At 38.9% G+C, this 26,179-nt stretch overlaps 1 protein-coding gene across 14 annotated transcripts in view; it reads right to left on the bottom strand.

Annotated features, from left to right (window-relative positions):
- ATE1 (arginyltransferase 1) overlaps nt 1-25,332 on the bottom strand; it is a 227,633-nt gene extending 202,301 nt beyond the window's left edge. For 5 of the 14 annotated variants that reach the window (XM_069099119.1, XM_069099124.1, XM_069099118.1 and 2 more), the window contains exons 1-6: nt 24,691-24,890; nt 12,923-12,986; nt 10,893-10,955; nt 5,665-5,768; nt 4,406-4,663; nt 1,015-1,244 (exon numbers count right to left, since the gene is read on the bottom strand). In XM_069099119.1, the coding sequence (XP_068955220.1) occupies nt 1,015-1,244; nt 4,406-4,663; nt 5,665-5,768; nt 10,893-10,955; nt 12,923-12,986; nt 24,691-24,796 (825 nt within the window). In that variant the 5' untranslated portion in view covers nt 24,797-24,890. Of the gene's footprint in view, nt 1-1,014; nt 1,245-4,405; nt 4,664-5,664; nt 5,769-10,892; nt 10,956-12,922; nt 12,987-23,981; nt 24,293-24,365; nt 24,387-24,413; nt 24,536-24,690; nt 24,893-25,144 lie in introns of those variants that run through there. The other 9 variants (XM_069099126.1, XM_069099125.1, XM_069099112.1 and 6 more) reach the window with 8 other exon arrangements.
- Between the last annotated feature and the right edge of the window lie 847 nt (nt 25,333-26,179).

A 26,179-nucleotide genomic window follows, 5' to 3' on the forward strand; every position in this document is an offset into this window, starting at 1 on the left:
ATTGAGGGGAGCAGGGAGGGATGTGTATGACTTCTAAGTCTTTTGACTAGAGGAGGAGGAAAAGTTGTTTTCTTTTAATTTATTTTTGTTGTTACTGTTTTTCATCATGTTGTAGATAGAGCCCTGTAATCCAATACCTAGGATCCAATCCTGGCTCAGACATTTAGTAATTCTGTGATCCTAGGCAAGTCATTAACTGTCCTAAACTGAGCCTTCAAAAGTACCTCTATTGTAAGGATTAAATGAGATGTTAAAAAGCTATAAATGTTACTGTTAGAGGGGTTATTATTTTTGAGGGGAGTAACTTTGGCTATACACTCTACTGCATATATATGGTCAAAAATATTACTTTGTTAAAGTAATATGAAAACAGAAAGTAAACTAGATGAGAAAAAAATAATAGAACCAGAAATGGATATATTAAATGTCTATTATGTATTAGGTTCAAGAAAGACTTACTTAATGGACTCATAATAGTAGAAATTACCTTTATTTAAAAGCATATTTTAGAGCATATTCCTAACCTTCTGAGGAAAAATTCCTTGGTACTACAAATGAACACTGTCTGATTCAGTATGAAAATTCTAGGAATTATGTGTAATACACACACACACACACACACCCACCACACCCTAATTCAAATTCGTAATACAAATCCAATTTTAATAAATCCAGTTTTAATATTGTTTATTATTCTGTCTTTGATTTTTAAATGGAACCCTTGTTATACCAGAGTCAGAGCGCCCTCTACTGTGAAACATTTTATTTTTATAGCTATTTCTCTCTGAAAGGGTACTTAACCTAAAGCTCTAAGTTGTTAAAGTTCTTCAAAAACAAATAAATAAATAAATAACATTCCAAAATAGAAATTGCACTTTTAAATTTGGAAAATTTAAGATCTATGCCATACTAGCTCATATCATTTATTTCCTTATTCAAACAACATAGTTAAAATTTTCTAATTTTAACTGAAAGATAAAACTGTGAATGAAAAATCATTACGTGACAGAATACCTCTAATTGATGTGCAGCATCCTCAGGTAAGGTGTCAAAAATGAAATCTTCAATGGATTTAGGCTGATTTAATTTAGGTTTTTCTGGGGGCAAAGGTTGTGGTTCATGTTGAATTTGGAAACCTTCAAGCTTGTCTGTTTGACTCTTAAGAATGAGTTTCTGCCTTTTCCTTTCTTTCCGTATATCCTTCGCTTTTCGACACGGAGGCTTACTCAAATCAGCCCCTTTGCCTAAAATGACCAAGGTATATGTTAAGATTTTTCTCTAGGTAAAAAATGTTTTTCAAAAACACAATAATCCTCCAAGTTATCCCAAAGTCAGAGTGCTACTGACAAACTGAAATGTATAGTATAGTACAGTATAGTACAGTAAATGTACTTGTATAGTACCAGTAGGTTGCCATTTTGCTGTACTCCTATCTTCATCACTAAAATTCACTATGAAGATATATGCCAACACATGCCAACACGATGGCATATATAATTCAGAACTTAGGAGTCAGAAGGATGTAGTGATTCAAACCCCACGTCAGGTCTTTACTACTACTGTGGAAACCGAGTTCAAGTTATTCAACCTCCCTGGACCTATTTCTTCATAAATAGGGAATAATGTGCCCACCTCACAGTCCAGCTCCCCCAAGGTGAAGTCATCTTGTCTGGGTTCTCAGTCAAAAACAAAGTAGGTCTAGTCAAGAACAACTTCAAAGTCTAGTCCCAATTTATGTGGGTCTAGATTACGTTGATCAACTGACCACCCTAGAAAATTTATCTGTCTGCTAAAAGGGAGATATTGAACTTTTCAAAGAAAAATTAAAGATTTTCACATTTTAAAACAGCTTTGAACCCATGAGAAAGTAGTAACTATACGAAATATAAATATAATTAGAAAAAAATTATTCAGAAAATGCTTCTAAACTACTAATAAAAGAAATACAAATTAAATACTTCAATTTCAGTGCTATGAAAGTTTTACAAATCAAATTCTGGGGCAGACATTAAAATGAAAATTTTTTTGAAGTTCTAATATACAACTTTGAAATTAGAAATGAAAAGCTAAGAACATGACTAAAAATTTCATATGACTTATTTTTATCTAACATACCAAATTATGTTACTAAAAATATAAGAAACTATGAAATTGAAATTTTATGTAATCTACTCCCTTTAGTTTGAACTAATTCGGAAAGCACTATCTACTGGTCATCTGTTTACCCAAATTCTTATAGAAACATTATCTTGGGAAACATGTGCTTATATCCTAAACATCTCAATCAAGAATTTGGGGGCAAAACTGAACTCATGGTTACATCACCTTAGAATAGTCTAAATTTTGGGGGGAAGCTAGGTGGCACAGTGAATAGAGCACCAGCCCTGGAGTCAGGAGGACCTGAGTTCAAATCTGACCTCAGCCACTTAACAAAAACTAGCCGTGTAACCTTGGGCAAGTAACTTAACCCCAATTGCCCTCCAAAAAGCAAAAAAAAAAAAAAAAAAGAATAATCTAAATTTTTGGCATATAACCCATCTAAATTTAAACACTGGATTGTGTTTGGTTTTTTAAAGTATTTGTAAAATGGCCATATATATGGATCTCAGAAAGCATTTTGTAACAGAAACAATTTACATGACAAATAAGTTTTGGACCAAATCAAAAAAGCTTCTTTTGCACTCTTGCTCTGTGTGTGTATGTGTGTATGTATGTCTTCATGAATGCATGCATGTATGTGTATGTGTACATACACACATGTGTGTATACACATATAAGAAGAAAGAGAGAGAGATTTAAGTTGTCCCCCTAATCATGGACTATGCCTATAGAGAGCACTACCTAACTGGAAGGCTTCTAGGTCAAATATATCTCTCTTGTTTGAGCACTAGCCTAACTTCAGAAAGGATCAACACCAAAAAATTAGCCACAAAGTAATAATTTTTTTCTGCCACAATAAATCAAAGTAGTGGTTTTCTAAGGCACAGAAGTATTGTAATCTACATAAGGAAAAAGAAGATAACTCAAATCTCAAAGGGTATTATAAAGCCTACATTAGTGTTATCTATGTGTTAATAACGTTTCTAGAAGAAAAGACTGAAGGCTTCAACGGAACAAAAGAAACAAATCCCACCTCCCATTCATTTGGTATAAAAAGAAATTTCTCATCCCTTCCTCATTAAATTCTAGGTAGTTATCCCAGAGTGATAGTTCCATGGATTCAGGCAGGGACAAATAGCAAGACATATGTGACTGAGGTACAAATGGGGAAGGAGATAAAAGAAGGAGATATGAAAGGAAAAAAGCCACTTGAAAGAATAAACACTAGAGGACACTTTCTGGTCAGCAAGCTCCCTAGTCAGCCCTTTACTATTTCTCAAAAATTGTGCTATCTGCTTGCCTTCTACTGCTGGGACCTACTGCTATGGACTAGAATCTTTCTTCTTCCCTGGCCCTCAAACATCAACTCCCACACAGCTACTATGGAATGAAGAACAAGACAGGGCCACTTGGCCGAGGAGATAACAGCTCACAATTTTCTCACAAATCTGCAGTTCCACAGTTCAAATCCATTTATCAAGCATTTATAAAGTACTTATTATACACAAAACACCCTATTAAGTTCTAGACATATTAAGAAACCTCGGAGAGCTTACATCATACTGTGCACACACATAACAACTAGTGGGATCAGGAAAGACTCCTCATGAAAAATGGCTCCTGATATGAACCCTGAAGAAAGTGAAGGATTGCAACAGGGAGAGTTAAGAAGGGAGTGCATTCCAAAGATATACAACCATCTATGCAAAGGCATGGAAATGAGAGATGGAAGTGTAGGTGATGGCAAGGAGACTGGTTTGGTGGGAATCTAGAATGCATGAACATGAAGTGTTCAGAAAGGCAGTCTAGAATTTAGACTAGGAATGCCAAGCTTAGGGATTTAAATTTTATCCTAAGAGGTAAAGGGGTAAAGGGCATAGTCAGACTCTTAGGAAAATTACTGTGGCAACTTCTGGAAGACAGACTGGACAGGAGACAAAATAGAAGCAGGGAAACAAAACAGGTTACTGTTATCATCTGAGCCTTGATCCTGAGAACTGAAGTGGGGTTGCCCAAGCAGTAGCTGGTATGTAAAAGTAATTAATCATTGCTTAATTTATGATTACCAAATGGTTCCTCAAGAGAAAGTGTTGTTTCTGGCTTTTATTCAAAACAAGGAATGAGGAGAAATATTCTGACTAACAATATATCAAATCTATATACTGATGAGATGCAACATATCAAGGTTTTATTGTATACAAAAGAATGCTGGCAAACTACTAGCTTAAGTTGTTGTTCAATGCCCAGTGACCACAGCAAAGAGAAAAACATTCTTTCAACACGGCATGAACCCAATCTTCAGTACCTGGCTTGGGAGCTGAAGGAAGAACTTTGGCAGAACCTGATGGCTCACCAAACCCCAGTTTCTCTTTTTTAGCATGTGACTGATTTAATTCTTTAGTTTCCTTAGCTTCCAAGTTTTCTTCTTTCTCCTTCACTTCACTCTCTATGACTTCTTTACAATCTTCACTGAGGGGTCTATGGTCAGGCTGGATGTCCAACTTGCTTTTTAGAACAAAATCATCCACAGCACCATCATCCATTTGAGAATCCATGGGCTCTTCTACAAATTGGGAGAAAAAAAATGCAGTGAGTAACACAATACTTTAGATATCCAAATTTAGAATGAAAAGTATTTTTTATCACATGAATATATCATACACAAACTAATTACTAAGTCCACTCAAAATAATGAGTTTCTAAATTCAGATTTTTTTTTAAATTGAATTATAAGGGGCAGCTAGGGTAGCACAGTGAATCAAGCACCAGTACTGGAGTCAGAAGGACCTGAGCTCAAATCTGGCCTCAGACACTTGACAACACTTATTAGCTGTGTGACCTTGGGCAAGTCACTTAACCCCAACTGCCCTGCCTTCCCCCCTCCAAAAAGACAAAAACAAAAAAATTGAATTATAAAATGTTAGAATTTGAAGGAAAATTAAAGATTACTTAATCCAATCTCCTTTGTTTTATAAATGGGGAAACTAGTCTCAAAAAAGTTAACTGACTTCTCCAAAATTACAAAGCTAACTGAAGAATTCAAGTTGAAACCAGGGTTCCTTTCTCCCAACCCATCATTCTGACCATTACATAAGCAGGCAATGATCAGTTTATAAATAGGAAGCATTACAAAAGGTTCATTTGTAAATCCATTGTTTAGAGCTTCCATTTTTTTTCCCATGGAAATCATAACATTAATCATGCTTACACAAATAAAAATAAACCAAAACTGTGTAGGGAAAATAAACCCAGTGAATCTGTAGATTTTGGAGGATCTTATGTGAAAAGTTAGTCTGGCTACTATTATTTTAGAAGAATATGAGAAATAACAGGTCCAAAGGAAAGGCCACTACATGGAAGCAAGGAATTCTGACACTGTTTCTCACAAACATGAGGCAAAAAAAAATATTTATTTGTGCTTCAGTATAAAAAGAATAATTACATCTTTTTTCACCTATCACTCAGATAGCTAAGATCACCTATATATCCTTAAGAAGGATAAATAAAATTATAGTTTTGTTGGGTTTTTAAAAAATACTTGTTTAGAACTACATTCAATCTTACCTTCATTATTCCCTCTGGAAAACTCTCCTTTAGACAAAAACTTGAACATTTTCTTCAAAACTTTCTTATGAGATTTTGATGGCTGGAAATGTAAAGGTCGGCATCTAAGAAAGCAAGTTAAGTTGAAAAATTATACTTGAATTTCAAACAAATACAAAATTTGTTCTAGATAGCATCTGAATCTTCTGGTCAGTTACATTCCTCTCTTAGTACAGAGAAATATTTATGAAGGTACCTAATGTGAACACATCAAGTAGGTACTTAGATTCTACAATATAACCAATTTTACTTTGTTACATAATTTGCAAATATCTCCTCATATAAATAATATGGGTTTAGTTAAACTAGTATAACAAATTCATTAAAAATTAGGAAAAAATTGAGCAGTAGTCTCCAAAACCTAAAATGTAGCATTATAAGTAACCATTTTAGAAAATGTGACTTGCTAATTGTAAAACGTTTTCCTAATTTAACACACTTTTAATAAGATAAATTGCATTCCCCACTGATTTAACTTTGTTACATAAAAAATTAGCATACTACTTGGCAAAAAATTTTCAAAAAATTACTGATCAAATTAAATAAACTAAAATCCTGCCCTCCCTTAGCAAATAATTGGTTTAACTTGACAAACTCACACTAAGAGGGTAGCAATCAGATTTTGACCTAGATCATACCACTTTGTGAACAATGAAAGCTTGCAGGTCCCTGAACTATTCTTAGAATCCTGAATTAACAAAACACTCAATACTCCAAGAAAACAGCTATAGGACCAGCCCAGAATTTCCCTCCAGTCCAAAGAGACCAGGTCTAACACCAAGTCCAAAGTCAGGAAGTATAACTGAAAAACGAACAAATAAAAACTCCCCAATAATGAACGGGTGGCAGGAATGCTCAAGACACAAACACAGACAACGAGAACTACCCCAAAACATATAACAAACAATAACTCAGAGAAAAAAACAGGTTGGCCACAAATTCAACTAGAATTCTTAGAAGAGATGAAGCAAGAATTTTTAAAAAGTTGTAATTTTTTTTATAAATGGAATGAGAACACCTATGGAATAAATTAGTAAAGAAATGAGAGCTATAAAAGAAAGAAAGAAAAAGGGAATTAACAGCTTGGCACAAGAGGAACAAAACCTTGTCCAAGGAACAAAGTCCCTGAATATAAGAATGGGCCAAACAGAAACAAATAACTCCATGACGCAATAAGAAATATTAAAGCAAAGTCAAAAGGCTGAAAAAAAAAAGATGAAAACGTAAAGAATCTCATCACAAAAACGAGTGCCCTGGAAAACAGAAAGAAAAAAATTTAAGAATCATTGGACTATTTGAACATCATGACCAGAAAAAGAGCCTAGATAACATATTTCAAGATGTCATAAAAGAAAATTGCCAAAATCTTAGAACCAGAGGGCAAAGTGGAAAAAGGAAAAAATTCACTCATTACCTCCTAAAAGGAACATCATAATCAAAATCCAGAGCTTCCAGGTCAAAGAAAAAATTGTGCAAGAAGAGAGGAAGAAAGAATTCAAGTACCGAAGAACCACAGTCAGGATCATACATGCTTCACAGCCATCACTATAAAGTAACAGAGAACTTGAAATATAAGACTGCAGAAGCAAAGAATATGGGGTTATACAGTCAAGAATAAATTATCCAGCAAAATTCAGTACAATGGTACAAGAAAAAAAAAAAACAGACCTTATTGAAATAGAGGATTTTCAAGTATTCCTCACTAGAACTACAGAGAAACTTTGAAGTTCAAATACAAATGAGAAGAGAAACACAAAAAGGTAAACACAAATGAACAATGATAAAGAACTAAACAAGGATAAATTGTTTACATTCAAATATGGAGCAATGACAAATACCCTCCAACTCCTATCCTCATCAGGGTTCATCTTAGAGAGAGTCCCATAAGACAAGGTCTGGGAATGGTCCTGTTATGTCTTGATGATTTTAATAAATAATGGAAAGAGAGGGAAAGAGGAATGCATGGGAGGGAAGAGAAAAGATTAAGGAAAATTAGCTCATAAAATCAGGGTGCATAAGTAGACATCTATGCTAACAAGGAGTAGGGAGTGGGGGGGAGGGGTAGCAGCAGACATTTGAACTTCACTCTCATATAAACTGGTCAAAAGAAGAAAAAACACGCACACATACAACATGTGGGTACTGAAATACATTTCACTCAATAGAGTTATAGGAAGGAAAAGGGGGAGCGTAGAGGAGGGAATCAGAGGGAGGATAAATTAAAGAAAGAATTAATCCTAAACAAATCAAAATATAAGGAAAAACAAATATATTTCTAGCTCTTTTTGAAGTGGCAAAGAATGGGAATCTGAGGGGGTACCCACAAACTAAGGAATGAACATATTATAGTACATAAATGTGATGGAATAATTAATGTGCTGAACTCTTATCAGTGTAAATGAACAACCAGGATTCCAGGGAACTAATTGTGAAACATGATACCCACTTCTTGATAAGAGAGGTGAAAGAATCAAAATGCAGAATGAAATAAGTATTTTTAGGACATGACCAATGCAGGAATTTGTTTTGACTGACTGTATGTCTGTAATGGCATTTGTTTTTCTTGTGTTCTCAAAGGTGCTGGGGTAGGAGGGAGGAAGTAAAAAGGCAGATCTTGGCTGATTAAAACAAATTTTTTTTAAAAAAAGAAAATAAAGGAAACTGACCAACCACAATTCCTAAGGATTCATGATGATGTTTGCTGACCACCTCTTGACAGAGACATAATGGACTAAGTGTGCAGAATGAGACCTTTTGTTTACACATGGCCAATGCAAAAATTTGTTTGACTACAAATGTTTGCACACGCACACACTCAATCAGGGAAGGAAGAAAGAAAGAAGGCCAATCTTTGAAAATAAAATTTAGTTTAATATTAGAAAAGTTGAACAATAGAAGTCAGAGCATTTCACTAAGAAAATAAATAACACTGAAGTGAATACAAAAATATTTTAAATCATATTCAAATGCTACTTACTATATACATACTGAATTAAACCAGTAATGTTTCTAAATTGGCTCTAAAATGGCTACAATCTAAGAAATATAGTTTTTCACCTCTTCCTGGTAGAATTCCTTACTTCCTTCAAAGAACAGCTCAGTCTTTTTGTTATAGCAATGAACTAGAAGCTAGGGATTGCCCATCAACTGGGTAATGGGTAAACAAATTATGGAATATGAAATGCAATGGAATATCACTAAGCTATAAAAAATGAAGGAACAGGGTAGCCAGGTGGCACAATGAGTAAGAGAGCGCTGGCCCTGGCCAGCTCCAGCCTCAGATACTTAACACCCACACAAAATAACTGGCTGTGTAACCTTGAGCAAGTTACTTAATTAACCCCAATTACTTAGGGGCGGCCAGGTGGCTCAGTGAGTAAGAGCGCTGACCCCAGCGTCGTCGGGAGACCTGGGATCAGTTCTGGCCTCAGATACTCACCACCCACACATAAATAAATGGCCGTGTAACCTTGAGCAAGTTACTTAACCCCGATTGCTTTAACAAAAAAAAATGAAGGAACGGTTTCAAAAATACCTGGAAAGAATAATAAGTTGAGGGGCAGCTAAGTGGCTTAGTAAACAGAGCACTAGCCCTGGAGTCAGGAGAACCTGACTTCAAATCCGGCCTCAGACACTTAACATTTAACAACCTTGGGCAAGTCACTTAACCCCAAATATCCTCCAAAAAAAAAAAAGGAATAATGAGTCAATGTAGTGTGATAGAAGCAAAACCAGGAGACAATTTATACAACACTATAAAAAAATTGTAAAAGACTAAATAAAGAACTCTGACCAATCCAATGACTAATCAGGATTCCAGAAGGCTAATGATGAAGCACACTCTACCCACCTCCTGACTGAGAGTTAACAGATTCAAGATACAGAATAAGATACATTTTCAGACACAGTCAAAGGGGGCTAGGGATAGGGTTGCCAGAAAAAGAAAAAAGAAAAGGAGGGTCAATAAAAATTGTTTTTAAAGCACAGAAAAGAAGAGAAGGCCAGAAGGAATGACAGAAAAGCAACACAAATGTAAAGTTATATGTTGAATTTATTATATACTTAAAAAGAAAACAAGATGTATGTAACAGATATTAGTAGTTTCAGGCACAATCTTTTTCTACTATTCAAATACATATACAGAAATGCTCATCTTATGGTCAGGATTTAAAAAAATAAAACTTAAAAAATAAATGTTATAAAAAAGCACACAGATCATGTACTACCCATTTCCTACAACAAGTCTTTCTTGATCTCCCAATTATTAGTGCTTTTTTCCTTCTCCTGAAATTACTCAGTACTTACCTTCTATATAAATGTTGCTTATACTCATCTATGTATATGTTACTTTTCCCCCAGTAGAATATAAGTTTTTATAAGATAGAGACATTTCATTTTTGTATTTTTATCTCCAGTGACAAATAATGATGTTTGGTATATAGCATATGCTCAATAAATGCTTACTGAGTTGAACTGGTTGTAGAAAATTCTTATTTTCAAGCAAGTTTTTTGTTTGTTTTTTAGCAAAACCAGCTACCTGGTTTGGACTATTATATGCAAGGATACCATGTGAAAGAGGCATAAAAGTTGTACTTGTCCAAAGGTGGCACAACTAGGAGTAGAACATGCAAAGAGATGATCTGAAGCTTAATCCCTAGAGAAGCTCCTAACCATGAGAGCTGTGCAAAAATAAACTGGACTGCCTTGGGAGGTAGAAGCTGCCCCAAACTGGAGTATTTAAACAGTAATAGATGACAACTTATTTTGCATGTTACAGTACAGATTCCTTCTGAGATGGACTGAAAAGTCACTGAGGAACTTTCCAGGTATGATATTCTGATATATGAAAGACAAAGAAAAAGCATCAATAAGTAGAACTCTCAAAATTACAATGAGCTTCTACTTGGAATCCTAGTCACTCAACTGGACTTTATTAAGAATTAACTAAGTGCTAGTCACTATACAAAATGCTGGAAATACAAAAAAAAAAAATTCTCTGCTCTCAAGAAACTCACATTCTAATGGGAGAAGATAACCTGTAAAAAAACAAAAAAAACCCCAACCTAGGTCCATATATGGTTAAAGTATTTATGGTGACAGTGCTCAAGAGAATGCAATTTTCATACCACGGCTCCACTATTTCTATCACTACTATGCTTCAAAAAGCATTTGCAATACAGAGGTCTTACCTTATTGTGTACTGAGGACAACACGTCTGATTCATAACAGGTTTGTATACATACTTCCCACTTCTAAAATAATAAAATATTCTTGTTAATTTTTCAGACATTTTTCCTAGATACACAGAAGACTAAAAATAAAGTACTACTCAAAGTAAAAATCTAATCACTAGTATAAAAAAAGCTTTACTTTTAATTGCCCTTCCTCAAATATTTTTTTCATCTCTTAACAAATGTATAAACCAAAAATATTTCTTTTCTTCTAAACTTTTCAATATAAAGGGATGTAATAAAAGTACCAAAAGGGCAGTCTACTATCTCTATGGTTACTGAAATGACACAGGTTCAAGTTCAAACCTAGGATTTCATTGATGCAGGAACTCCCTCTACCATGCAGATTAACATGGTTAACTGTTCTGGGTAACGAAAGATTAAGTGATTTGCCTGTTGTCAAATAGCCAATAGATGTCAGAAGTTGTAACAGACCTAGGTCTTCCAGATTTGAGTCAGGCTATCTACTTATCTCTATTCACATCCAATCACTCAAGGCTAAATTCAATGATATAAATTAAATTTGGGCTGAATATTGTTACACAAAAAATCTCCCACTAAAGCCCAACTATGATGCCTCATCAGAGTGTGGACAAGGTCCTGGGAATTAAAGTTCTGGCAGAAGTCCTCCCCAAACCAGAAAGCCTTTGAGCATGGAGGTTCATCAACAGAACGTAAACCTAACGTCCAAGGCCCAACTTGCTTAAGTTCAGAAGGACTCATTTTATCATCAGAGTTTGGGCTACCATGAGATTAAGTTTTTCAGCCATAGCAACTCATGAAAACTGTATGCCAAGATATGGAGTGGTTAAAATCCACAATGGTGAAGAAAGTATACATACTGCTGAAAGGACAGGTTTTTGAAGTGTGTAAAAGTAAAAATTAGATGAGCAGGAGGACTATCATAATGACATCCTTGGGTTCAATGCCACAAGAAAGTACTATAATCAAGCTTTTCTGATGGTTCAATTAAACTAAAATGGAAAGATTCCAAAATTTAATCATTTTATACCAAATTCTATATTAGTATTAAGTAATAGCAGGATTACTTTATCTGATAAGTCTAGTTGATTAAGATTCACTACAATTTGCAGCTAAGATGAGAAATTAAAAGTATTCACAATTGTAAAGTGTCAAAGACTAAAAATATTAACAGCAATTAAATTTTAAGGTTAAAAAATAGTAACAATAATAGCAACAACATCTCACATTTTTAAGTGTATTTACATACTTTATCTCATTTGATACTCACACTATCCCTATGAGGTAGGTGCCATAATAATAGCATACCCACTTTACAGTTAGGCAAGACACAACTACACAGGAGCTTCTGACAACGAGTTTAGTTCTCTACCCATTAGAGATTCAGGGTCAAAATACACTTTTTTACTTAAACATAATACTATTTTTCCACAATTAGTTTAAATGCAAAAAAGTTTTAAAATACATTTTGGAAAGCCACAGAGCATAATGGGTAGACAACTAGCCTCTGAGAAAACAAGATCTGGTTTGAAGTTCCACTTGTAACATACCCTGTCTGTGTAACCCTTGGGCAAGTCACTTAATCTCTCAGTGCTCTAAGTAACTATATAAGACTGACTTGGTGTTATAAAGAAGGAGTCAACCCACACTGGACTTTCCTCACCTAGAAGTTCCCTAGGCTACTAAAATTACAGGTCTAGTCTCTATCCTAATTTTAATGTTTTATTAGTGTCTTGTTTTTTTATACCACTAATTTCTAAAATACCACTCCCACTGAACTGACCTGTAACAGTTAAGCAAAAATAATCCCAACCAACATATCTGAGACATTCTGTGCAATACCCCACTCCCCCCAACCTATGTACTGAGGCATCTGTTTTTTTGGACTGACCAAGCCTAAAAACAAAAATCAGCTAGTAGGAAGGTTTAACATTGTGGCAATGTAAATGTATAAGTTCTGTGAAGAAACCACGGGGCTAGAAAATATCTGTATTAGATGGATTTACCTTCGCCATCCACGGTCTATAAGAGCTTGGTAATCCTGAACTGTCATTGAATGTGCCCACATGCCTGTTATCAATAAATAAAAGTCAAAGTTAATAATTAATTCCAGCAGATTAGACTTTTTAAAATAAAGTATAAACTATTTAAAAATATAAACTGTAATTTTTTTTAACTATGAAAAGATACATCAGTAGCAAAACACAAATATTTTTGTCCTGGGAAGTAGTTTATCCAAGGACTTCACTTGTACTATTACACGAATAAATCAACATTTATTAATATGCCATTCATAGTGCTAGGAGTTACAGATAAAAAGACAAAAATAAAACAGCCCCTCAAGGAGTTTGTTTCATCAAAAATTTACCTCCAATTCATCTTGAAAAAAGGTACCTAATTCTGGTTCTCTTCCATTTTCTAAAAATGTCTGGGTTATTCCCATGTCCAAATGATAAACACCTTGGCTAATACGCCATTATTCACCTATATACGTGGTTAGGTATATGTTAGATGTGCCTAGCAGGTCAAGGTGCCACAAGCTCTACCCAGGAATACCAAAATAATAGTCAATGACATTGTGGCAGTCTTACCACTGCCTAGAGCCCTTCTGGTAAATGCTATTCCTGAAGCTCCCAACAGTAACAACCAACTGTGTATGAATGCCCCAACAACACCCAGCATAGAGGACATATAAGTAAAGACAACAAGCCAAACATTTCCCAGAACTACTAAGTTCTGACATATATGTTTCATTTGGCTCTTTTACTTTCCCACCCACTTGGACTGTCAGACAGCAGGGAAGGTCATTCTTCCTTGCTCCTCACTCTTCTACTCCAGGTTACACAGAATCCATCGGGACACTGGCTGACCTGGCAGTACAAGTGTTACAAGGTACCCTTTCTCCCATAACCTTCTTACCAACTCCTCTCCTACCTTCTCCCCCCACCCCAGTTGATTTTCCACAACCCACCCCTATGGAAGGTAACCCACAGGCCCATTCCCTACTTCCCAAGAGTAGTAGTTTTCTCTACTAGAATTTAAGCCTTTAGAGGTCAGATGGTTATTCACAGCATTCTAAGCAGGAAGTCAATCCTTCCAAAAAGATGGAGAACATTTAGACCTCATTATCTGCCTTGACACTGTGTCCTACAGTATTCTAGGTGACACTACACTCTTGAAACCCCAAGACAGGGCCATCTAAACTACCAATGTACTATGTACTCTAAAAGACCCCTGCAGCTGGAACTTGTCAACTGCCCCACTTCTACATCTTTAGGACTCCAGGCTTCTCCATCCATTAAAAAGCTTAATTCTCTTATCCATGTTATCTCCTTCAATTATACTGGGAATTCCTTGAGAAAAGGGGCTGTCACACTTTTCTATTTATATCCCAAGCATTCAGCAGAGTGTTCACACATGGTAAGCACTTGGTTTTTTTCCACTCATTCAACATGCTTACTCCAGTCATCATCCTGCCATACTACTACAGGCACAGCATCCAAGGTATGGATTAAGTACCAATGCAAAAGGAAACTTTGCAAGAGGCTTTTATAACCATTAGCAGTATCTCCTCAACCAGAGCAACAGGAGGGACCTTATTTACAAATGACATAGATAATCACCTTCACAAGAGAACATCACCATCCTTATGACAATTTTTGCCTTCTTGAAAATATGCCACAAGATTCTGTATTCCAAGCTACCATCCAACTCATATCAAGGTATTTCCTGAAAGTGATTCACCTACATGGGTTCTCAGGACTACCTCAGATAGAAGGCCACAGTTAATAACCAAGTTTTGGAAGACTTCAATATAGGTTTGAAGTTCAGGGAATGCTTTTCAAAGCCTGCCATCCACTACCAAGCTAATATGTATGATGTACTACCTAGGACATTAAACAGCATCTACACTGTTATACAGCACACATTTAAAGCAGAACTTGATCCAATTCCTTCTGATGACAAAGTATCCCAACACATAATAGTAATAATATAATGGACTCTGCCTTTAGAAGTTTATCTTTTCAGGTAGCTTCCAAAGAGAATTATTTGTCCATGTCTGTGCCTCACAAATATGCAAAACACTTAATAGATGCCAACCTTGTTGAGAACATAGAACAGTACCTGCAGAAAGAAATCTGGCTGATTCAGAAAATATTACTTAGAGCAGGCAGGAAACAGGGAAAGAAACAGGGGGATTAACAAAGACCAAAAGTTCAACTGGAACCCAAAAGGGCAAATACAACTTGGATTATATTCCTGTCAACCATACTTGAGACAACAAATATTTCCAACCCATTCACTATTTCCCAGCTACTTAACCCTATGACTTTCGAGTTAGGACTGTCACATACCTTGAAACTCAGAGGTTTTCACATCTAACACCCCAAACCTTTATGTTTCATTTAAATTTCCATGAAAAGAGGAACAACTTGTTCAGCAAAGGGTGGGATCTAGTTTAATAAGTTTAAAATCAAATACAGAGATTCTGTACTACAGACAGAAGTGGGAGTAATTTGCTATCTGACTGATTAGAAGTATGAACCAGAAGACTGCATGTGGTAGTTAAATAAAAATGTCAACAGTTCTCTCTAAGGCGAGAAGAATGCACTGGAGGTATCCAAGAAGGCGCCAATCACTTTCACAATGGGACTAAAAGGAGGAAGACAACACAAAAGTGAGATATTAACAAAACAGTTCAAGTATACAATGGAGACAAGACGGTGTGTTGCATTTTGTACCACTACCACCCGCCTATGGGACTGGAAGTATAGCTAATAGGATTCCTAAAGAGAAGTAAGAATATTGAGTACTACCAATACAAACTAAGGCTGACAATAAACAGGTGCCCTTTAGAAATATCTGGTTGTTTGAAGAGTTCCAGTTAAACCCAATAAGTTTCTAGGGCTCAGGAAAGGGTCTGGTGCTTACCACAGGATTTCCCTGATGTGAATGTGCCTAACAGCAGTTTGATAATAAATGGAAAGGAAGTTGGAGGGTAGGGAAGGCAGTGAGTTATATTTCTGTCTACCTTCCTCAGGCATCTTAAAGTTCCACGGCTGTGTTTTAGACACAGACAAATTGTAATAAGATTACAGGCCGCCCTAGCAACATTTCTTTTTAAAATGTTGTTATTTTTATTGTTAAATCATATTTCTTTCCAAATACATCCCTCTCCTACCCAGCAAGCTATCTCACATAACAAAGTTTAAGAAATGGGAAAAAAATTAACACATGGATCATGTCTGAATGTATATGCCATATTCCACACCCACCGTCCCCCCACCTCTACAATGGGAGAGAGGGAATTCAACTCAGGGGTCAAACTTGGTCATAACTATACAGTTATCAATTTTGGTTTGCCATTGTTCTTTCCATTTATATATGTATTGTTATTGTATATAATTCTTTGATAGTTCTGCTTTATTTATTCTGCATCAATTCCTAAGTTTTCTCATGCTTCTCTGCAGTTACATTTTAGATACAGCACTTTTTCTGTGACTGTCTCAAAGCCCTACGGGTGCCTGAGACCAGACATAACAGAGAAGATAGTTAAGGAGTCTGGACTTCATCCATGCAGGCAATGGAGAGTGAATGAATGATTTTAAATGGTCAAATAATAAACTTTAAAAACCACTTTTATAACGATTGATTGAGTCAGTGTTTTATAGAATCTATTATCAAGTGCAGGCAAGAAGACATGCTTATAGTAAGGTATTGAGTGTAATGCAGTGAAAAGAAGTCTTTGCAGTCAAAGGACTCAAGTTTTTGGTTTTCTTTTTTTTGCTTTTTGGTGTTAAGTGATTTGCCCAAGGTCACATGGCTAGTTTTTTTGTGTGTTAAGTGTCTGAGGCCAGATTTAAACTCAGGCCCTCCTGACTCCAGGGCCTGTGCTCTATTCACTGGGCCACCTAGCCACCCCAGGACCTAAGTTTTAATTCTGGTTCTGCCAATTTATTGCCTGTGTAACCTCAGTTGCCAAATCTGCAAAAGAACATTGGGACAGATGGCTAAGTTCTCTTACAGCTCTAAATCTGTGATGTACAGAGCATAGCAATGGGAAAGACACAGCAAAAGAGTTCCCATTTGTCTCTAGGATAAAATACCAACTACTCTATTTGGTATTTAAAGTCCTTCTTAATCCTGTATCCAGCTACCTTTCCACCCAGTACTCACTACAGGCAAAAAGACTCATTGTTCCTCTCCTAACTACATTCCATTTCCTGTCTCTGGACCTTTGCACAAGTGGCCTTCATGCTTCAACATCTCTTTCTGTTCACACCATGACCACCCTAGACCAACCCTTATCACTTTGAGTCCAGATCATGCAACAGCGTTCTCATTAGCAGGCCTACAGAGTCAGGTTCTCTTCTCCAATTCAGCCTATACCTGACAAACTGATAGCACTAAGGTATAGCCATCTCACTGCCTTGCTTAAGAAACCTCAGAGGATTCCGTTATCCTTCTAGTAAAATACAAACTCATCTATGTGGCATTTAAAACCTTTCATAATCTGGCTGCAGCTTGTCTTTTCATGATGATTACACATTACTCCCCTTCAGACACACTATAGGCAAATTGGTCTTTTTATGGTGTTCCTTTTATGACAAACCTTGTCCTGTATCTCTATGCCTTTATACCAGGTGTCTACCATCTTGAAATACTCTGCCTCAACTCCACCTCTTGAATCCCCTGTAGGTTCCTTCAAGGTCCAGTTCAAATGCCCCCTTTTTCAAGAAGCTCTTCCTGATCTCTCCTCCCTCCCAAATTATTACTGCCCCCAGGGCTCCAATATCTGTGTATTTATCCCATATTTTCTTGTCAGCAAATATGTTGAATATGTTGCATTTCCTTAGTAGAATATAAGTTCCTCGGTGCAACTAGGTGGCTCAGTGAATACAGCACTGGCCCTAGAGTCAGGAGGACCTGAGTTCAAATCCAGCCTCAGACACTTAAAATAAAACTATCTGTGTGACGTTGGGCAAGTCACTTAACCCCAATTGCCCTACTTTCCCCCCTCCAAAAGAGAAAAAAAAAAAGAATATAAGTTCCTTGAGGGAAGAAACTCTTTTGGTCAGTCCAATGCCTCAACGGTGCCTCACATATACTAAGCACTTAATGCTATTGTTAATCGGTGGGAAAGAACTTTCTCCTCACTTCTCTCTCCAGGAATCCCCAGTTCTCTTCACAAGGTCAGCTCAAATGCCACTTCAGTATAAGGTGTCTTCAGATCTCTTCCCCACATTCCACAAATTATTTTGTGTTTTGTATTTAGTTGTGTTCATGCTATTTTCACCTGAAAGAATGTAAGCTCCTTAGGGTCAAGATCTATTTCATTTTTGTCTTTGTAGTCTCATTGAATGGCACACAGAAGGTGCTTAATAAATGCTTGTTGAATGAAAAGGTAACACTCTAAAGTCACTTCAATCACAGGATCATATATCTACAAGTGGAAGATTTTGAACAGGTAAGGGATCTCTAATGCCATCTATTCTAACTCCCTTCATTTTACAGATGAGGAAACTGAGGCTCTCCAAGAGTAACTTGACCAAGATCATTTGTACTAAATACTTCCAAGTCTTCACCCTACCACTAAAGAATCTTAGTGTTGGAAGGAACTTTGTTCAAAGGTCACATAGTCCAACTTCTACTTGAAGCATAAATTTGTTCTAGAACATTACATTCATTCTCTCTTCTTTCTAGGTTTTCATGGCACCATTTTCTCCTGGTTTTCTTCCTCTGTAACCACTCCTCAGTCTCTTTTGCTAAAACTTTATACAGGCTATGTCTACTAACACAGCTGTCCCAGGCTCAGTCCTGGGCCGTCTTTTTTTTTTTTCTGTACTGTATTCAGTTAGTGTTGTCATCAGCTCTCATGGATTCAATTATCATCTCTGTCAGTGATTCTCACATCTATTTGTTTAGCTCTGACCCCCAGTCTCACATCTCTAACTGCATATCTTTGAGCTGAATGTCTTATAGAGACCTTAAAGTCAACATGACCAAAACTGAACTCTTATCTTGCCCCCTAACCCTACTTTTATATTACTCCCAAACTTTAAATTACTCTTGAGGGTATCACCATCTTTCCAGTAACTCAAGCTAGATACCCTAGGTATGTAATATCTCTCATACATACCCCCCCTTTTCTTTCCTCTGATACTGCTACCATCCTGGTGCTTGCAAGTCCTTATCACTTCAAACCTGGTCACTGCAATTGCCTGGAATGTGGTCTCCTAAGTTTAAGTCTTTCCCCATTCCAATCCATCCTCCACTCAGTTATCAAACTGATTTTCCTAAAGCATAGGTTTGATTACATCACCCCACTCTCCACCATTCAAAAAACTTAAATGGCTCCCTATTACCTCCAGTATCATACACAAAATTCTCTAAACTTTTTAAAAGTCCTTCATAACCTGGCCCCTTCCTGCCTTTCTAGACTTCTTATAGCATACCTTTCCATATACTCTGCAATCCAGTGACAATGGCTTCCTTGCTTTTTGTCACCCACTACAAGAGTTTTAACTGGATGTAATGCCTAGAATACTCTCCCAAGCTTCCTTCAAGCCTCAGCTAAAATCCCAACCACTGCCAGAAGCTTTTCCTGGTCTTCTCCCCTGTTACCTGTACACAATTTCCTGTCTCTTTCCCGATGATATCTTCAATATATCCTTTGACCTTGTTTGCACATTGTTGTTTGCACGTTGTCTCTCACATCAGACTTAGCTCCTTGAGATCAAGCACTGTCTTTTATTGTTCTTTCTGGTCCCTTAGCACAGTGCTGGGCCCATGGCTAAGAGCTTAATAAATAAATGTCTGTTCATATGACTTCCTTTAAGACTTCAGATAAAAGGAAACTCATTACCTAACAATTCAACAAACAATTATTGTGCCTTCTACTATGCATGTACCAGTTATCACTGTTGGTGGTACAGTCACTGATCTCCAGGAGCTTTTGATTTATAAGCAAGATATACCCATAAATAACTATGGAATAAGGTAAAGGAAAGATCATTCTACATGGAGGGAAAGTTCCAGTCAAGATAACAGAATGACTTGACTTAAGTACAGTAATCAGACCATCAATCTTTCTAGCCCAGGTACAATTTTTTTCTTTTCTGGTCGGCTACATTGAGTCTTACAAAGTGGCAGACTCAGAGATTTTTACACAGACACAGATCAGACAGATACAAACAGAAAGCAACAGCCCTACACCTCTGGGTACCCTGAAGCCCACTCCTCTAAGTAAGCAGATGAACCTCCCCTCTCAAAACCCCAAGTCCTTGCTCCCACACCACCAGAACCTGGAGTTTCTGCTTCAAGTTCCCCAAAGCCAAGCAACCCCTATCAGGAAGCTTGTGGGTTCCTCTGGGACCCTCCTCCTTATTCACCAAAACCCTCTCCTCAATGCTCCTGGACTTTTAATTCAGCCACTGGACTCTACAACCTCCAGTCAGTACCTGGCCCTTAGTCTCTCCCACACAAGCAGTGGTGTCCTCTTTCTCCTTCCTTACCAAATCGACCACCCCCACAACCAGGCTCTGCAACTGTAGGGAGATGAGAAAAGGAGAGGAGAAAATGAAGCCAGAAGTCAACAAGCCTCTACACTTGGTAAGACCAATCTTCTATCAATAATTTTTATATGTGATTTGGAAATGCAATTAATGTCATCTTACTGTTTGTGTTATTATTGTATTTCTACAATGTAGTAAAATTATCTTATATTGTAAAACCTGAGTGACCACTGTAAGCCAGAAACAGTATTAGGCAAAGCAACTTTTAATCTGAATTTTGTTGAAACTAAAAGACAGTGGAAAAAAATTTGTTTAAAACCAGGTTTGTTATTTTATTAAGTCCTGCTAAGAATCCTGTCTTAAAGCTAAAACAAGTTGGCTCTTACTTATGAAAATTATAAAATTTTAACTAAGTTATTTGGGATTATTGCTATAATGTTAAAACCTAAAATTGATCCCACAGCAGCTCTAAGGGTAGACAGGGTAGACAGGGTAGACTACTGTCTTCCCTTAGGAAGATGGCCAAGGTGACCTCCAATGTAGGGCTATAGGGAGTGACCAGAGGCCACATATGCCAGCTACTATATACTGGGATCCTAAATATAAAATATGGGAACCCTGAAAGACATCCTGGCATGGAAAAAGAAAAATCAGTATTGAAAAGAGGGGACTTGCCACACATAAAGTATGTGGTTTTCATCAGTCCAGAGGAAGAATATCATAGGGTGGACAAGCAGATTAGCCTTCTTTGGGGTCCCTATCAATTTCTCCTTATTTGCAAATTTGCGAGATCCCTAGAAACCATCTGGTGGGCAAGGTCATCAGCCCTGGGAAAAAAAAAAGAGCTTGTTTGGGTTATGGAGTTCCTAAACAATGAACTTGGTTTACTGAGAAATGAAATCTCTTATGTATGTAAGTCATGGTAAACTTTTATTGCTTATTTTAATTCCACGAGAGTAACAAAAACAATTGTATCAACCCCTAAACTGTGATTAGTGAGACTTGTCATTTGAGGTAAAAAAACATTGGGAATGCCAACTAGTTTTATTTTGAGTTTGAATTTAGATATAATTGTCTACATTAAATCAGCATCTGAGAGAAATGCCACAAACTACTCAGAGGGAGTGTGATCCTGCTACAGGTGAAGGTTTGCTTTTGGGAAAAGCCGAGAGGACAATTTTAGCCTCAATCTAAAATGGGACCCTCCTGGCTCAGTTTCCCCATTGTCTTTCTTTGAAAAGGAATCTCTCACCTGGCTATTCTTCAGTCTGGCTATGAGATGGATTTAAAGTGACTCTTATCTGAATTCAAACAGAGTTAAGGATGTTTTATCTTGTCATATCTGGCATGTTCCTGCTTTTTCCTTTTATGACAAATTTCTCTAATTACAGCAAGTGGTCAGTAAAAGATAGTAAAAGTAAAATGCAGGTATTTGAAATTTTGCTGTTCTCAATCTGAATGTGTAGTCATTCCATATCCCAAACAACTGGGTAAATTAATACAGAGGCTTGTCACCTGCCTACCTGCATAGTCAAGTAGAAAGATAATTCCCTGGAATAGAAGATTTTTTTTGAATGATATGAGAACAATTAGACAAGTGAAAAGATGTTTGTGAAAGAAAGGTACAAACACAATGTTAATCATTACTAAGGCTGGGTTACATCTGAGCTGCTAGAATGTGTGTAGATCAGAGCTATTAAGCCTAAAATTATATTCCTTTCTACAGCCTAAATAGTTTAGTAAAAAGGTACTTGGGCTAGTCAACTGCCTATATATATATATATCTGTCTTTCTCCTTATATCTTGGGCCCTGCATACTGAACTTGCCTGTCAGATTTGTGTCTCTCAGATTACAGGCCAATTCACCTACAATGGGCAGCAAACAGTGGAGAGCAGTCCATACTCACCTACTACCATCCCCTGGATGTGATCTATGCTTTGTTCCAGTCAACTTCCTCCTCGGGACCCACTGAGACAGGAACAGCTCTACTCCCCTTTTCAGCCTGTAGAAGCCACAGGAGCTAAGACCTTCATCCCTTCTCCCAAATGAATTTGGGTCCCAACTCTTTGAGGGGAGAATGATGGAATCCTAATAAAGCTGCCCCCAGCCCCAATATTCTTTTTTTTCTTTGCTTTTTGGAGGGCAATTGGGGTTGACTTGCCCAAAGTCACACTGCTAGTAAGTTTGTCAATTGTCTGAGGCTGTATTTGAACTCAGTCCTCCTGACTCCAGTGCTCTATTTACTGTACCACCTAGCCGCCCCCAGCCCCAATATTCTAACTTCATTATAGGCCTGGCCCTACTGAACAGCAGGCCCACTGCATCTACCTAAACCCCCCCACCCCCCCCAATGTCCTAACTTAGTGTATATGCCTCACTGCTCAATGGAACAACAGATATGTCCCTGGACTCTTAGTTTCCACAGAAACAGCAGGTGTGTCCATGTGATGGGAACCCAGCTACTGCCTCTACCTGGTCACTGTCCCCAGACCCATTTTCACAGAAACAGGTCTGTTCTTATATTCAAGCACAATCACATCATCCATCTAGCCCAAGACAAGACCACAATACCTAACTATCTGTTTTAACCACAATAGCTAGCCAGTTAGAGGGCAGAATGAAGAGAATGTTGAACCACAGATGGGTCCCCTCCTCCATTACCTAATCCCTTAAGAAACTCCTCCTGCCTTTTTAATATTAATGATATTCCTCTATTCTATGTAAGTTTTTGTTATGTAATTGCATCTTTACTCTATAAAAATCCATCTTGCTTTCTCTAAAGTTGCTGGTTCCTCTTGGAATTTAACCTCCTTCATGAGAGGCCTCAATCTCAACAAATACCTATACTCGGATTAGAGGTGGCCTGACTGAATTCTTTGAGACCGTTCCACCACAACACTTCATGAAACCGAAACAGTTTTTAGATGGGCAGAGTCCCCACCTCAACAACATTTTGGCATCCCTGGATTTAAACTGCAACACTTGGGTTCAAAGCTTGCCTCCAAGACTTATCAGTATGACCTTGAGCAAGTCTGTTATCTTTCTGGGGCCCAGTTCCTCCTCTGTATAATGAAGGGGCTGGACTAGATGGCCTCTGATCAGTGTCTCTTCCAGCTCTAGACATGTGATCCTTCAGTTCCTTACCACAGTTTGGCAACAAAGGTAGGTTACAATGAAGTAGTGTCAAAGAAGGCTTAAAAGGTATTCAACAGCCAGCCGGTGAAGGCCCTCAAAAGGTTAAGAGATCAGTATTCTTTCTTGGGGCAATTTGTGAAGCTGGGTGTAGAAATTAAAGTTACTTAAGAGATAGTCAATAGATCCTTCCTTTATCCTTTGCTCAAGCCTGCCCAATCCCAGGACAAGCAGAAATCTAATCTTTCTTCTAATTGAAGAACCCTTCAAATAAATTTTTAAATTGATGAGCACTATCCTGTATAATGGAGAGGGGAAAGAAGGAAAGAAAACAAGCCAACCCTGAGCTGGGAATTTGGAATTAACTTCAACTCTCAGACCGTTTCTATCAGGCCTCTGCCAGGTGACCAAGCTTACCTCTATAAAGTGCAGGTGCTGGACCAATCACAGCAATCATTTTATTAACAAGTCTGGCGAACACAGAGCCCTTTAACGAGGATAATAAACCTGAAGGTCCTCCCAATCAATCCCACTATAATGTGATTTTGTGCAACGTTCCTAACAGACACGGAGGCTGAAGCAGACTGAAAGAGGTCTGAGTTCTTTTTTCTTTAAATCGATAAAGAAAGTAAAGAGTACTCGGCCTCCAGGGCTGACGTCACCACAGACCCGTCCAGCTCCCTTTCTGTGCGCCCTCAGTCGTCAGTCAGTCCACAAGCATTGATTAAGCGCCTACTGTGCGCCATGCACCGATACAAAGGAAGGCGAAAGACAATCCCTGCCGTCGAGGAGCTGTCTCACCCGGGAGAAAGGAAACAAACACCTGACAGGGTCAAACAAGATGAGTACCGGATCCGCGGATGATCAATAGGCCACGACCGGAGGGCGGCCCCCTCTGCGGGGGCCGGCAGCCAGGGGGACCCCGACACCGCGCGCCAGAGGAAGCCAAACGTCCGCCCCCGCCCGCCCGCAGCCTGTCAGGCGCGAGCCACCGCCTCGCTCTCCCCGCCCCCTGCCCGCCCCCCGCTCCCCTCCCCCCGCTCCGCTCCCCTCCCGCCAAGGCGCCGGCCCCGCCGGGCCGGCATGGCGTTCGGGACGGGCCTCAGGCCCTGCCGAGCTCCCTCACCATTGGAGCGGCTGCCCGTCTCATTTTTGCAGTAGCCGCAGCGGTAGAAGTCCTCGCCCTCGAAGTATTCCACTATGGTCGGGGAGGTTCCGGGAGCCACCGCCATCTTCCCCCGCCCCGCGGCTAGTTCCAGCCGCTCCGAGCCGCAGCCGCTGACACCCCACAATGCCCCGCGCCGGCGAGGGCTGGGGCAGGCGGAGACGGGGCGGGGAGGCGGGCAAAACCACCGGTCCCCCCGAGGGACAAGCCTCGCCGGGGGCTGACCGCGGCGGGCGGGGAAGGGTGACGACACTCACGCCATATTTGGCGAGGGCAACGCGGGGCTCTTTCTAGTCCGGCCTTCGAACAACGACTGTCTTCAGTGACGGCGAGGCTTGCTGGCCGTGCGAGGCCGTGCCGGGGAAGGGAGGAAGGGAGAGGGGAAGCTGGGCCCAGAGAGCCCGGCCACACTCACCGCTCGAGACTTTGCCTGCCGGGGAGTCGCAGTAGCCACAGCGGTAACCCACCCGGGGCCCCTTGTATTCCACCACGGAGGCCATGCCCGGCCTGGGTCTCTCTCCAGTAGCGCCGCCTTCTCCCGCCGCCGGGGGGCGACTCTGTCTCGAGCCCCTTGACGCCCCCTGCAGGCACCTAGCGAGCGCGAGAACTGCCTCCTTGCTCCGGGTGGGGGCGGAGCCGGGCCTATCCCCGCCCGCCCCGGGTTTTATTTTCACTCCTAGCTAATAATTTATCCAGCATCTGCCCTGTTTGGTAGGGCCTTGGGCTCCGTGGAGGGAAACCAAGGGTAACCTCCCCTTCCACCCCGCGCGAGGATGGGACCTGGGGTCAGGCAGCTGGGGGTCATGGTGGAGACCCGCAGGACTGGCGTCCTCTTGTTCCAAATCCCAAACTGTGCGCGACACATAGCCTCGGTTTCCTTATCTGTAAAATAAGGATAATCGTAATTAACCGAGGGAAGACACTAGAATGGAGAGGGACTGGGGAAAGCTTCCGGTAGACGGCAGGATTTTAACTGGCCCTCTGGGAGTGCCGTAGAGATTCGTAGTCAGAGCAGAAGGGAGAGAGCGCATTCCAGGCACTGGGAACAAGGTTGATTCAGTATGTTGTTACCTTTTATAATCCTTGCATCCTCTTTTTGAGTAAGCTTTCCCCCCATTCATTTCTGAAGGATCCGGCTTGCATCAGACTTATTCTTGTTTTGTAAAATCTTTAGGCAAATCTCATAGTAATTCTTTTAATTGTTGTTTTTGAGTTTTACAGTTCTGATTGTCAAGTTGGGACTTTTTGATCCACCAAAGTTATCAATGAAAATGGCTCCTCAATTATATATTGAAGCATATCTACCAAAAAGTGAAGACCAATATGCCCACTGTTTATGTAGCATGCAGTGTTTATGTATTGCTCAAAAGAAATAACTTAAAATACACTGAAGCATCTCAGATCTCTACTTTTCTCCTGTACCAAGTTCTGATTAAAATATAATTTAAGG

Source organism: Petaurus breviceps, unplaced genomic scaffold (assembly GCF_028583685.1).
Source record: "Petaurus breviceps papuanus isolate PSGF00001 unplaced genomic scaffold, PetGlider_PUasm1.0 37, whole genome shotgun sequence".
NCBI classification, from domain to species: domain Eukaryota; kingdom Metazoa; phylum Chordata; class Mammalia; order Diprotodontia; family Petauridae; genus Petaurus; species Petaurus breviceps.